We start from the raw sequence: 12,830 nt of genomic DNA, 5'->3' as shown, positions 1-12,830 counted from the left end.
GGAGAGAACGAGTCGCAGAGAGAGAGAGAGAGAGAGAGAGAGAGACGAAGAAGAGAAGAGGGTAGGAAAAGGAGGTGATGGAGAGCTCATCGTGCGACTCTGAGATGTCGCCGGAGGAGGAGATGACGATGATCAGGGAGATCATCGACTCATCGGAGCCTCAGATCAAAGAGGGCGACTCTTTCTACCTCATTACCCTAAGGCAATCCCTCTCTCTCTTTTTATTTTGTTTTCTCTCTGTATCGATTCTACTTCTGTATGGCCTAATTGGTTCTCGAGTTGGAAACATAGAGGAAAAGATGTTTGGATCCTTGAATTGTTTAGTTTTTTCAGTAAGTACATGTGTTTTTTTTTTAATTTGATCTGTATTGCGTGGTAGCTTGTTGTATTTCAGCGATTTTTTATTTATTTACTTTTGGAGGCATTGAATGTGTTTGTAGTATCTTGTTATTAGACACTACAAATGGTTGGTTTACTGCTAACATGCTCACACACAACAAAAGGTTGGTTTACTGTGAAAGGAAAATAGTCATTGATTGGCCGAACTTGCTCAATGGAAAGTTTGGGCATTGGGGACGACTGTTTTCTCAGCTGACTAAGTGCCGGATGCCACTTCATCTATGCTGAAAAGTATGTATATCTTGTGAGTATGTCTGCGTGTTTATAACTTTATATGTATGTATATATTTATGGGATTATTTTCGGTTCTATTAATTCAACCATACATCTGGAGGCCTCGCTATTTTTTCTAATCTTTGCATTTCTTGCAGATTGATCTCCATAGTGTTTAGGTGGAGAACATGCATGACATAGGGCGATTTTGATGTTCAGACAGGTTTTTAGAAGCATATGAATAATTTAACTGCTCATAATGTACCGAAATTTCCCAACATAAATAAGAACAAGTTCTATGTCAGAACCTATGTAACACGGACTCTTTTAACAGGGAAACACACCTGCGTTGCACCCGCACTGATGCGGGTGTGACACTTGGATCCATGTGTGTGTATAGGGCCACTAGAATATGTTATCTGGAAATATGTGAAGTAGAGTGTGAACTAGACATTTCTGACACATTTTTTGCAAATCCTACCCTGAAGATATGTTAAACATGGTCCATTTGTTAGGAATAAACTATTGGATCGTGTATTTTCAATGAAAAACACAAATTTTGCATGCTTGAATTTTTATGAAAATTCTGAGCCATTGATTTTCAATCCTTAAAAAATCTTGTTTATGAATCATAATAGGATGATCCAAGAGCCTATTCCTATAAAACCAAACCTGTATATTACACCCGTATGGTGAAATTTAAGAAAAAAAAAACTCATAAAAATCTCGGTTCACACTAGTTCACATAAACCATCTTGCTTTGCTCCACAACAAGCTTATTTGCTACTTCCTCAGGGATCCACCTGAATAGAAATTTCTCATGAAATTTACACACCATGGTGGAGCATCATACACTCCAGCATCTTTCTGATCTTAGGGAAATGATATGCATATGGAAAGATAACCAGATATACCATGTTTAAGGTACATACACATCAAAAAAGAAAATAAAATAAAGAACATGACAAAAAAATAGAAGATCAAAGCGACAATGAATTGCCTAGCCAAAAAAGGAAAAAAAGAGAAAAAGAGAAAAAGAGAAAAAGAGAAAAAGAGAAAAAGAGAAAAAGAGAAAAAGAGAAAAAGAGAAAAAGAGAAAAAGGGGAAACACTAACACATAAAGAAAAATGGAAAATAATAGCTTTTGATCCAAGTTCCAACATTTAGGTGGGAAATCAGAGGGTACGTTATCTAGAGAACACTGCATTTTGTGGCATGAAACTATCATGGGCTAATTGTCATTATAGTTGTTAATCTTCAACGGTATAAGTGTCTACTTCATGTCTGTTATGGTGGGACTACTATTAATGCATTACCCAACAGAATACCTATAGAGTGATACTGTCCACTGCCCATCATCTTTACACATATATATCTCATTTTAATTTTCCCATTGCTTCTCACTACCAATGACATTTATTTGCACGATTCGAGATATGCTGTTGTATACTTCTTAGTTGCATACTTGTTTGGGATTTAGATAGTTGTTTGGTTGTATTGTAGGCAATTTTGCTGTTGTAAGTCAGTATTTTGTGTTAATTTTTGGGGTTTTGCCCCTAACTTTTGATTGTCGTGGTTGGTGACAGGTGGTGGCAGGAGTGGCTTGACTATGTTCAGCACAATATGCTGAGTGTCACAAACAATGACTCCTCTTTGTATGTTGATGATTGTGAGTTGGAAGGGTCTGCTACTTTGAAGAGGCCTTCATGCATTGACAATTCAGATTTAATTTATGACATGGCGTGTGAAGAAGACTCTGAAATAGGTGCAGAATTGCAAGATAGCTTAATAGAAGGGCGTGACTATATACTGCTGCCTGAAGAAGTTTGGAAGCAATTATATATTTGGTGAGTGTAGACACTGCTTATGAGAATCAGTGACATCTATTCCAAATTCATATGTTCAAATTACTATAGCTAAACACTTCATTCTGGAAAAGTGCTGATGTCTGCAATATCTTATTCTGTTGCTAGCATATTGTGGCATATTCTTGGTGGCTAAAGTGCAGATATGGTATACAAATTTGGATTGCTTGTATTTGTGGCTGACAATGAATTTCTTTTGGTTGCTTGTTGTGATTCATTATTGCTGATAATGGACCCTTGCTAGTTGCATGTTATGACTCATTTTCATAGATTATGATGTAGTGTTCCTGCACATATAATGTATGATCAATCATCTATGCTTTTTGCCTCAAAACACATTGCCAACCAATGTAACAAGTAATAACAAAATGTCAAGGAGCACAAAATTGTGACCTCTACCAACACCGCTTCCAACAAGTAGCCAATCATATCATTTACATTTTTTGTTAAATGTTGTGAATGAAAATGTCTCTGTGATATGTAGAATAATGTACTATTTAAGGTACTTGAAGATCTTGAAGCATGTTTTGTGTGCATATGCGTGTGAGTGTTCATCTAAAATCTAAATCCTTTTGAAGGCTTAGAAACATGATCAATCATTTACAAAATATCTCTTGTGATATCAACATTTATACCTGGGTGTAGGTGGCATAACACGTCAGGGAAAGAGAGTCTTATTTCACCCATTTTTGTTCTAGAAAATAATTGATCTAGTTATACCAGATTGTGAGTTTCTACTCGCATTTCATCAAACCACTAATAATCTGGGAGACATAAAGTTACAGCAGATCATTGGATCAGGATATGGATGTAGATGGATGCCATTAGGAATAGTCTGTCTTCTACCCATTCTTGTTTATCTTGTCGGTCTGAGAATAACAGTGTTGTCATGGCCTTGATTTATGTACTTCATGTGTATCTGTGTGAACTTTGGGTGTTAAATGTTTCAACTTCTATTCAAAATGTTTTTTTTGGGTTGCTCTGTCAACATGAAAAACAGGTCTTAACAACTGAAATGTTTTGTTGCGTTTATGAGGGGTTTGGAAATTATATGCTAGATTCTGTTGCATTTTTCTTCCCTTTCCTGAGAAACAGTATGTTGCAAAATGGTATGATTAGAAGAGATGGAGTTCCTGATATGGAGAACTAGAAAGATATTTCAGGGAAAAAGAGGGTTAGCGGGTTCATGGAACATTTTTGGAAACTAATTCTTCTCAAACTTTCTTTTGTCACATTCTTGCAGGTATGGTGGGGGGCCAACTTTGTCTAGGAAGGCGATTGGTTCAGGTTCACCTCATAAGGGATTGCATGTAGAAGTCTATCCTCTCCGTCTTCAGCTAATTCTTATGCCAAAAGGTGAACAGGAATTCATAAGAATAAGCAAACAGGTAAGTCCTGTTCATCCATTTTTTCGCTTTTAGTCAATTTATTTTATTCTGCATGGTCATAGTTATTCAAAGTCTTTTTTCAAAACCCTGAAACCACCTTAAAAACTGAGGCCTATTAGTTAAATGAAGCTCAGCGAGTCTTTGAATTAGCAGTCAACTTTAAGGGAAAGAATACCAGATACACTGGGACAACTTCCATGTTCATATCCGTGGGGCTTCACTGGAATTCACTAGCATTACAGATGGTTTCAGGAGGCATCGTAATAAGTGAAGCAGATGATTAGTTTTAGAGAGTTTTAAGTAGCATCACCATGTATAGATTGTATGTTATTATTCAGTTGTTCTAGAGTTTATAATCTTATCAATTGCATTGGAGCAAGAAACCAAATTGGCAACACAGTCCATGTTCCATTAGAGACAGCCCCCATTCAAGAGTTGGTGAAATTGGTGCCACTAAAGTACTTCAAGAGTTGAAGTGACTCATCTTTCATCTCAAAGTATAAATGAATATGCAAGCTTGTCAGGTTAATGGTGAAATCATATATATGATGGCTGCATGCCACTTATGGGACTAGATTAGCAACATGTCCAAAGGATGAGCAGCCATCATGAGAAACTGTATTCCTATAGTTATGAACGCATAAAAAGGGGACTGTGATTGGTCCTGTTTCCAAGTGAAATAGTGGGTTCAAATGGAAAAGGTCCTACAAGTTGCAATTCCAAGTGGTTTCACTAGCGACAAGAAGAAAACTAGAAAGTCCCCTTCTATGTCATAAGGACTCTTAAGAGTTGCCAGGTTGGGGGCCATTTTAGTAACTGAGGAAATCAATCCCTACAAATAGAAAGTCACAATAAATCTCTAATTGCAAATAATAGAACAAGAAAAGTTGAAACAGAAAGAGTCTCCATCATACATAGCACACTCTTAAAAGCGTAATTTTTAGGGCAAGAAATTGCTTGATTAGATGTGAGGAATGTCAAAGTGATGCATGAAAGTGTCTTTAAAAAAGTAAAAGCTAAACTTGCCAGTGTAGCATTTGGATAGAACCTATGAATGCATGTTAGAATCAATTTAATGAAAAATGAAGGAAAAAAATGATTAGTGAATGATTTTACTAAAGGTTGATCTAATTGAGTACACAAACGTTTAGGCAATGCATGAAGTCCTAGGCAACTAGCTTTAATGTCATATTGGCACAGTTGAATGCTTTGAATCATGTAATGATTCCCATTGGTTGAGTTTGGTTTCTTCTTAGTATATGGCTTTGATCACATGGGTTTTGTGATCCTGGTCATAATGGAGTGGATTGAGCTATGAGGGCTCATACAAATCTATATTTCATTTCATAGTTAGGGGCCCAATTAGCAAATTAGAACTTAGTTCTTGCAATTAGGCCTTGAACCATATTATGTAACCAATCTTGTAATTTGCGGTGAACAAGATCATAGGATTCATTTTGTAGAACTACAATCCACTTAAGGGTTAAAATGGATTTGGAGAATCAATATATTATTGGGAGGATTAATAGGAACTTGGGAACCAAATGAGTCAAGAACAATGACTGACGGACTCAAACAAAGCATTGGAGAATAGAGACTCTAGACCTATGTTACCGCGACACGACACTTAGGGTGCCGTACTCGTGTTGACATATGTCGACACGGGTATTGGTACCTGGACACAACATTTGCCATGTCCTATATTATATTATATGTTATATTTTCAATATATAATATATATTTTAGATATATAATATATAAATTTCAGTATATATTTAGTCGTGTCCCCGTACCCACATTTTTTGGAATTGCCGTATTGTACCCTCCACACCCGTACCTGTACCCAGGTGACATAGCTCTAGACACAACATGATCAGTGAAGATCCTAAGATCCTCTCTAGGCAAAGGCCAAACAATATGGAGCGACTATAGGGTCCAGACAAGGTCCAAAAATCTAGTTTGTGGTTGGTCTAGGGGACTTGGGAGCATTTTGGGGAAAATGAGATTATGGGTCTTGGATTTGTAAGAATATGAGTTCTTGGATCACCACAAATCGAAACTTCAAATAGCACCCAACCAAAGTGCCGAGAAAGATCACTCACAAGAACCATAAAGGTTCATACAAAATACCCAAAGAAGGGTATGCAACAATAAGAAGAAAAATATATTTTATTGATTGAAAATCACACTCAAGAAAAGCTTACATTATGAGGGGGCAAAGCCCCATATATATACACAATGAGAATGGCTAGAAGGAGGGAGTTGTTGGGCTACCAACAACTCTATATAGAGCCGTTACCTTTTTGACTAAGTCAAACATTCACTAGTCAACAAGATTCTAAAGTAAAAAAAATAAAGACAAAAAATCCTATTCTAACTAAACTAGACCTATGCTAACTAAACTAAAAATAAAGTAACAAAGATTCCTAGTTTATTACGTATAATTTAACACTCCCTCTCAAACTTATGGTTGGATAACCGAAAGTTTGTCCAAGAGAAAGTGAAATCGAGGAGCAGCGATAGACTTGGTAAAGAAGTTTGCCAGTTGATATTCTTAAGAAACATAGGGAAGATCAATGGTGCCGTGTAGAAATTTCTCTCGTACATAGTGACAATCCATCTTAATGTGCTTGGTTCGTTCGTGGAATGTCCGGTTGCTAGCGATGTAAATAAATTTTTTGTTGTCGTAGCATAGTCGTGATACTCCTGTACTTTGAATACCCATGTCATGAATCCAGTGTCTTAGTCAGACTATTTCATAGTAGTTGTTGCCATAGCTTTGTATTCGGCTTCAGTTGATGAGAGAGAGACTTTTTGTTGCTTCTTGCACCTCCAAAAAATCAATGATTCACTTAAAAATACACAAAAACCAGTAGTTGAGTGTCGATCATTCGAATCACTTCCCTAATCTGCATCAGTATAAGCATTTAGATCTAAGAAAAAAGAAACAAACAAGAAAAATTCTAAAAAAATAGAGGTTTTAATATATCTAATAATACGTAAAACAACTCCCATATGAACAATGGTAGGAGCATGTTGAAATTGGCTTGCTGTGTGAACGACATGCGCAGTGTCAGGTCTTGTAATGGATAGATAAGACAATGCCCCGACAAGTTGTCTCTACGGTGTTGAATTTTCAAGTGGTTATCCATCTTTAATCTTCATTTTGATATTTACAATTTTTGGAGTGTCGACTTGTTTTTCATCTGCGATACCAGACTTGTCAACAATATCTAGAGCAAATTTAGATTGAGTTAGTAAATAGCATCTAGAAGAATAAACAACTTCTATACCAAGAAAGAATTTTAAAAAGCCCAAATCACTCATTTCAAAGTGCATTTTGAGAAATTTTTTAATGTTATCAACTCCTTGTTTATCACTATCAGTGATGATCATGTCGTTTACATAGAGGAGAAGGATGATAATACCTGCATCAAAGTTCTTAGCAAATAAAGCTATGTCAGTAAGACAAGATTGCAAACCAAAATCAAGCATTACTTGACTAAATTTGTCATACTAAGCTTTTGGGGTTTGCTTAAGACCATAAAAAGCCTTATTTAAATGAAAAGCTTTTTCTTTAGGAATATTAATGCGAGGTGGTCGTTCTATATACACTTTTTTGGCTAAGCTTTCATTGAGAAATGCATTCTTGACATCCATTTGATATATATGCCATTTCTTTACAGAGCCAAGAGCTACTAAGGTCCTAACTGTGGTCATTCTAGCGACTGGAGCAAAGGTCTCTTCATAGTCTATTTCATACTCTTGGGAATAACCTTTGACAACTAATCAGGCCTTAAACCTCTCAAGAGTGTTGTCACTCTTGGTTTTAACTTTATACACCCATCGACAACCTATAAGTTTTTTTCCTGGCGAAATATCTTGAATAGTCAAGGTATTCACCTTTTCTAAGGCATTTAATTCCGCTGTCATTGCTTCGACCCATTCAGACTGTTTTTTTGCTGCAACATAGTTAGAAGGCTTTATGTAGGAGTGTATTAAGGCAATGTAGGCTTGATATTTTGGTGAAAAAGACTCATAGGACACAAATTTTCTGGAAACTTTTGACACTCTAGATGATCTTCTTGTTGGTATTTGTTCCTGTTCTTTAGTATACTTTTTGAGAGCACATAGTTGTTCTGAATTACCCTGCCTATTGTCATGTCATTTTGATCTTCTTGACTTTCATTAACATCACCTTCATCCATCTTTGGAACTAAGTCCAATAAAAAAGAATACTCACTATTTTCTTAGAGTTCTTACCCTAAAAAAAACTTTTCTTTTCCAAAAAAGATACATTTCTTGACACATAACTTTTTAGTTTTAGGATCAAAACATCTATAACCTTTTTGGTGATTTGCATATCCTAAAAAAACACAAGGAATAACACGAAGAGAGAGTTTGTCATTTTTGTCAGAAAAAACAACACTTGCACCAAAAAACTCTTAATCTAGAATAATCTAGAATTTATTTGAAAAGTTTTTCAACATGAGATATATTGTTTAATGAAAATGATGACATTCTGTTAATAAGATAAACTGCAATTAGAGTGGCTTCAACCCAAAAAATCTTTGGTACTTGATGTGTAATGAGTAACGTTTTTGTTGTTTCTATAATATGCCTATGCTTTGTTTCTGCTAAACCATTTTGTTAAGGGGCATAAGGACATGATCTTTGATGTGTAATACCGTATAAATTTAAATAATCTTTAAATTCTTTTGATAGCAACTCTCTTCCTGAATCAGTGCAAAAGATTAAAATCTCATTCTTAAATTGATTTTTGACTAGATTATGAAATATTTGAAAATGTGAGAAAACTTTGGATTTATGCTTAAGAAAATAGATCCAAGTATGTCTTATAAAGTCATCTACGAAAATTACATAATTTATAAAACCACTTTTTGATATAAGAGGTGCGGGTCCCCACACATCCGAATGTACTAACTCAAGTGGTCGAGAAGTGACAAATGTTCTTTCTTGAAAAGGTAATCTCTTCATTTTACTAAGAATACATTTTTCACATGTAAAGATTTCAAAATTATAAAAAAAATTCATCTTTAAAAAAAATTGGATCTTGGATACACTAGGATGGCCAAGTCTCTTGTGCCATAGATCCAAATCTATTTTTTGAACATTACAACATAATGTATTCTTGGGTATTTCTAAAAAATCCATGTAGTATAAACCTCATTCTCTATGGCCTTTCCTAATCAGCTTTCCTGACTAGTGATCCTGCACTCAACAACTACGAGAGGAGAAAGAAACATTACATCCATAGTCAGATAATTGAGAGACTGATAAAAGATTTAGGTTAAGTTTAAGAATATATCTAATTTGTGGAATATAGAATCTTTTTGAATTTTGAGAAATATTTTCAAAATTTTTTGTTCCTTTGATTTCCAGAGATGTTCCATCTGCGGTAAAAACATTTGACTCGTTTAAGTTATGACATTCGGATAACATATCAATGTTGGGTGTCATATGAAAGGAGGCACCTCAGTCAAGAAGCCAAAGAGATTTATCGAGATCAGAGATGCCGACGGAAGTGACTGTCGCTAAAGTGGGTGAATATGCTCCTTTGAGTAAATGTTGAAGTCCCTCCACTAATTGTGTTAAGGACATGCTTCCAATGGATGGTTCACTTGATTTTTGTGGAGGTCCGACAGAGGCAACCTTCTTTTTGTAAGGTTTTTTAAATTTCGGACAATAAGTTTTCATGTGTCCTGGTTTTCGGCAATAGTAACAAATAGCTTTCTTTTTTTCAAATTCATTTCCTTGTTTCTTATCATTTGTTCTCCCATAGTGTGGGGGTTTGTATGTACGAACATAGTTTCCCGGTCTAGATACGGCTAGAACCTAGTCATCATCACATTTGGAGATTCTCTTCTTAAGCCTATTCTCTTTCATGCTTAATTCTTCTATTGTGTTTTCTATTGAAGCAACCTTTTTTCGATGAAGAAAAATCGATTTGGTTGATTCAAATTCCAATCTTAATCCACTAATAAATTGGAAGAAATGCTCCACATTTATTTGGTTTTGACGGAGTTTCATGTCTTGTGGACAATGCCACTTTGATTCAAGGAAAGCAAACTCTTCCCATAATTTGGACAAGCTATTATAGTACTCTCTAATTATAACGCCCCAAAATTGTGGACTTGAAACCTTTTATGAAAAAAGTTGAAAGCTTTGAAATCGATTATTTATCAGAGTTTGAAACATGAGTTCAGCCAAAAAATCATGTTTAAAATAGCAAGTCCCTAGACTTTGGGCATATTACAACGCAAACACAAACTTTCTCTTACAAACCGATTTGCAACTTGAATATATATTTTATTGAAATGAAAAGAAGAGCGTTTTGGTAACACAGTTTTAGTAATCCAGAGTTTTAATCAGAAGAGATGTTTTCAAAGAAACTTTATACCACATCTATCAAAATGTCCTCAGGAGCGCAACGTCAGGAAAGGGGTCTCGCCATGAACGCATCACGTTATCGTGCCATCGCAAGCTGTATAACCTGATCACCACCTGCCCATGAAATGGGTCAGTCTTACAACAGACTAGTAGGGGTGCAAAAGATAAGGAACAAATGCTGCAATAAGCAAGATAATCACTAGATCAAGCAGAAAAAGCAAGACTAGCAGATCTGACAAAACGTGCAGTAGAGTAAGCAAAACTCTAGTAAAGCAAATAGCTAAATACAAGAGCAGTAAGGATCATAGTGCTAAACAAGCAACTATAGCGATCCCATAGATTATAAAGGTGAAGAGTAACTAACTCTATCCAACAGTCAAGCAAAGCAATTTGCATAAGACAAGCATTCGTAACAACGCTCATAATATATATATATATATATATATATATATATATATATATAAAGTACCATTGGATGACTCAGTCTATCGACAAGTAGATACATTAAGCGTAAGTCACAAGCTATTGCATCGCAAGCAATTCATAAGCTACCTATGATGAGCAATCATACAATAGCCGTTATAACACAATATGTAACGACTAGCATAATGCTAGTGTTATAAGCAATTGACTAGTATGAGAAGCTAGTTATTACTTAGCAAAGAACTGCACAAGCAGTTTTACCAACTAGGGTAACGCCTCAACATGCGTGCATAGCTCAACGAGTAATGTATTGGACTACAAGGCAAACTAACAAGCAATCAATTCACGTCGCAACAAGCATATCTCATAATCATGTGTGTAAGTTATATCTTGTTTCATTATGAGTCCGCCATTGTGGGTACGCATAAGACAAAACGTAGAAACAACTGGAATCAATTCGGGGGTCCATTATACTATGTATCTTATTATACCCCGAATAACTGACTGAGTTCGCTCCTAAGGGGACGACCAGTGACAAAGCGAGTAAATTTCCAAAAGCAAACAAAGGCCCATGGATGCGCATCCGAACTTTTGCAGAAGTGACCTGAAGTATTTCCCCTAACCTCCGATGACTGGGGAAGCCGGATCTTTGCTCGTAATAGCCATTAATGGCCTGTTTATCAGAGTTTTGTACCATCCATCCTCTCTCTTGATGAACCGTCCCGAATGAGCACGACGAGGGGTTTCTTAACCGCCGTCTCATTCTACATGCTCTGGTCTTTCAACCCTATCGAGCATCTTGCCTGTGAAGGCGCATGATTATCATTTAAGTGAATTACACGCGCCATTGCGCGTTCGAGGCAACCACACACCTCTCATCATACTTATCGCAGTACGCAACATACCTGGTCAAAAGTACAACCACGATGAGAGGGGTAGGGATTTCTTGCAGAAAATCTCCCAACACTTCTGCTTTACAGAAGTCCACAGTGAACTCATTCCAGTTCCAACTTATCGTGCTCGGGTCCTTTAGACAATCGCAAGCATTTTGCCTATTAGGCGAATATCAACATAACAGGATTTAGCTTAAAGTGTTAATACACGTTTAGAGGTTACTATAGACCTCTCGTCCTGCTCTTCGTAGTCCAAACATATCGTACGTGACTAAGGGTACAACTACAAGAGGAGGAACATGAATTCCTCGTAAGAAATCCAACAACAATACCTTCACGAAAGAAGGAAGTCGCTACTATCTTAGTTTGACCAAAAAGCCTAGAGACTAGGTATCGTATCAGAGGTGATGTAACGCCAATCTAGCGATGGCGCAAATACCTTAATAGGATTCTCGCCCTACTCGTGCACGACTCCTAAACAGGGTTATCCGAATCGTATCGGATAGGCGAACTGAGGTTATAACACACCCTTCCCAAATACATCGGTTTGGGAGATCCAACCGCTATCTCGCAAAAGGCTTTCAAAAATCTTCTTTACAAAGCTATACACCTTTGAAAATAGGTTTGCACCTAAGACCGTCATCTTTGGAGAATCGAAGTGCATAAGTGTGTGCCATGGCTTTTAAGACAAGTGAAACAATACACTATACACTCGAAACTGCACTCAAGGAACGTAAGCTGACAAGGGGCAAACCCGTGCACATACTAATACAATGGCAAATCGAGGGGCAAGACTCGATGGGCAAAGCTGCACCGCGAGGGTAGAACGCTAGAGCTATACATGAGGTATGAAATCATACCTCGATCATCGAAACACACAAGCAGACAACTATGCAAGCAACTCACGAGGTATGAGATCCTATACTGACTAAGCAAGTGTAAAGGACGACTCACGAGGCATGGGTTGCACCTCGAATGAAGGATAAGCGTAAGCAAGTAAAGGAGCATACGACAGAGATAAGAATACATGCACGAAGTGCAACAACAAAGTAAGGACGAACACATACAAAAAGTAAGTGCAACAGAAGTACGACAGCAATAGGAAAGTAAGGTACGAAGAGCAAAAGCAAGTAGCAAGGCCATGGCGCATAAAGCGCGGGGCAACAAGTAAATGCAAGAAAGTAAAGTGCGAGAAAGTAAAGGAAGACCAGGATTTGCATCCTGGAGAACAAGGCATA

General features: G+C 36.7%; 1 protein-coding gene across 2 annotated transcripts in view; it reads left to right on the top strand.

The window, feature by feature from the left end:
• LOC149840607 (ubiquitin carboxyl-terminal hydrolase 5-like) overlaps positions 1–12,830 on the top strand; it is a 114,211-nt gene continuing 101,381 nt past the window's right edge. For both annotated transcript variants that reach the window (XM_090003224.1, XM_090003225.1), the window contains exons 1-3: positions 1–202; positions 2,199–2,459; positions 3,721–3,865. In XM_090003224.1, the coding sequence (XP_089859350.1) occupies positions 78–202; positions 2,199–2,459; positions 3,721–3,865 (531 nt within the window). In that variant the 5' untranslated portion in view covers positions 1–77. The remainder of the gene's footprint in view (positions 203–2,198; positions 2,460–3,720; positions 3,866–12,830) is intronic.

The sequence above is a fragment of the Nuphar pumila genome, chromosome 4, assembly GCF_984573655.1.
Source record: "Nuphar pumila chromosome 4, dmNupPumi1.hap1.1, whole genome shotgun sequence".
NCBI lineage: Eukaryota > Viridiplantae > Streptophyta > Magnoliopsida > Nymphaeales > Nymphaeaceae > Nuphar > Nuphar pumila.
This window is presented reverse-complemented; position numbering and strand designations above follow the sequence as displayed.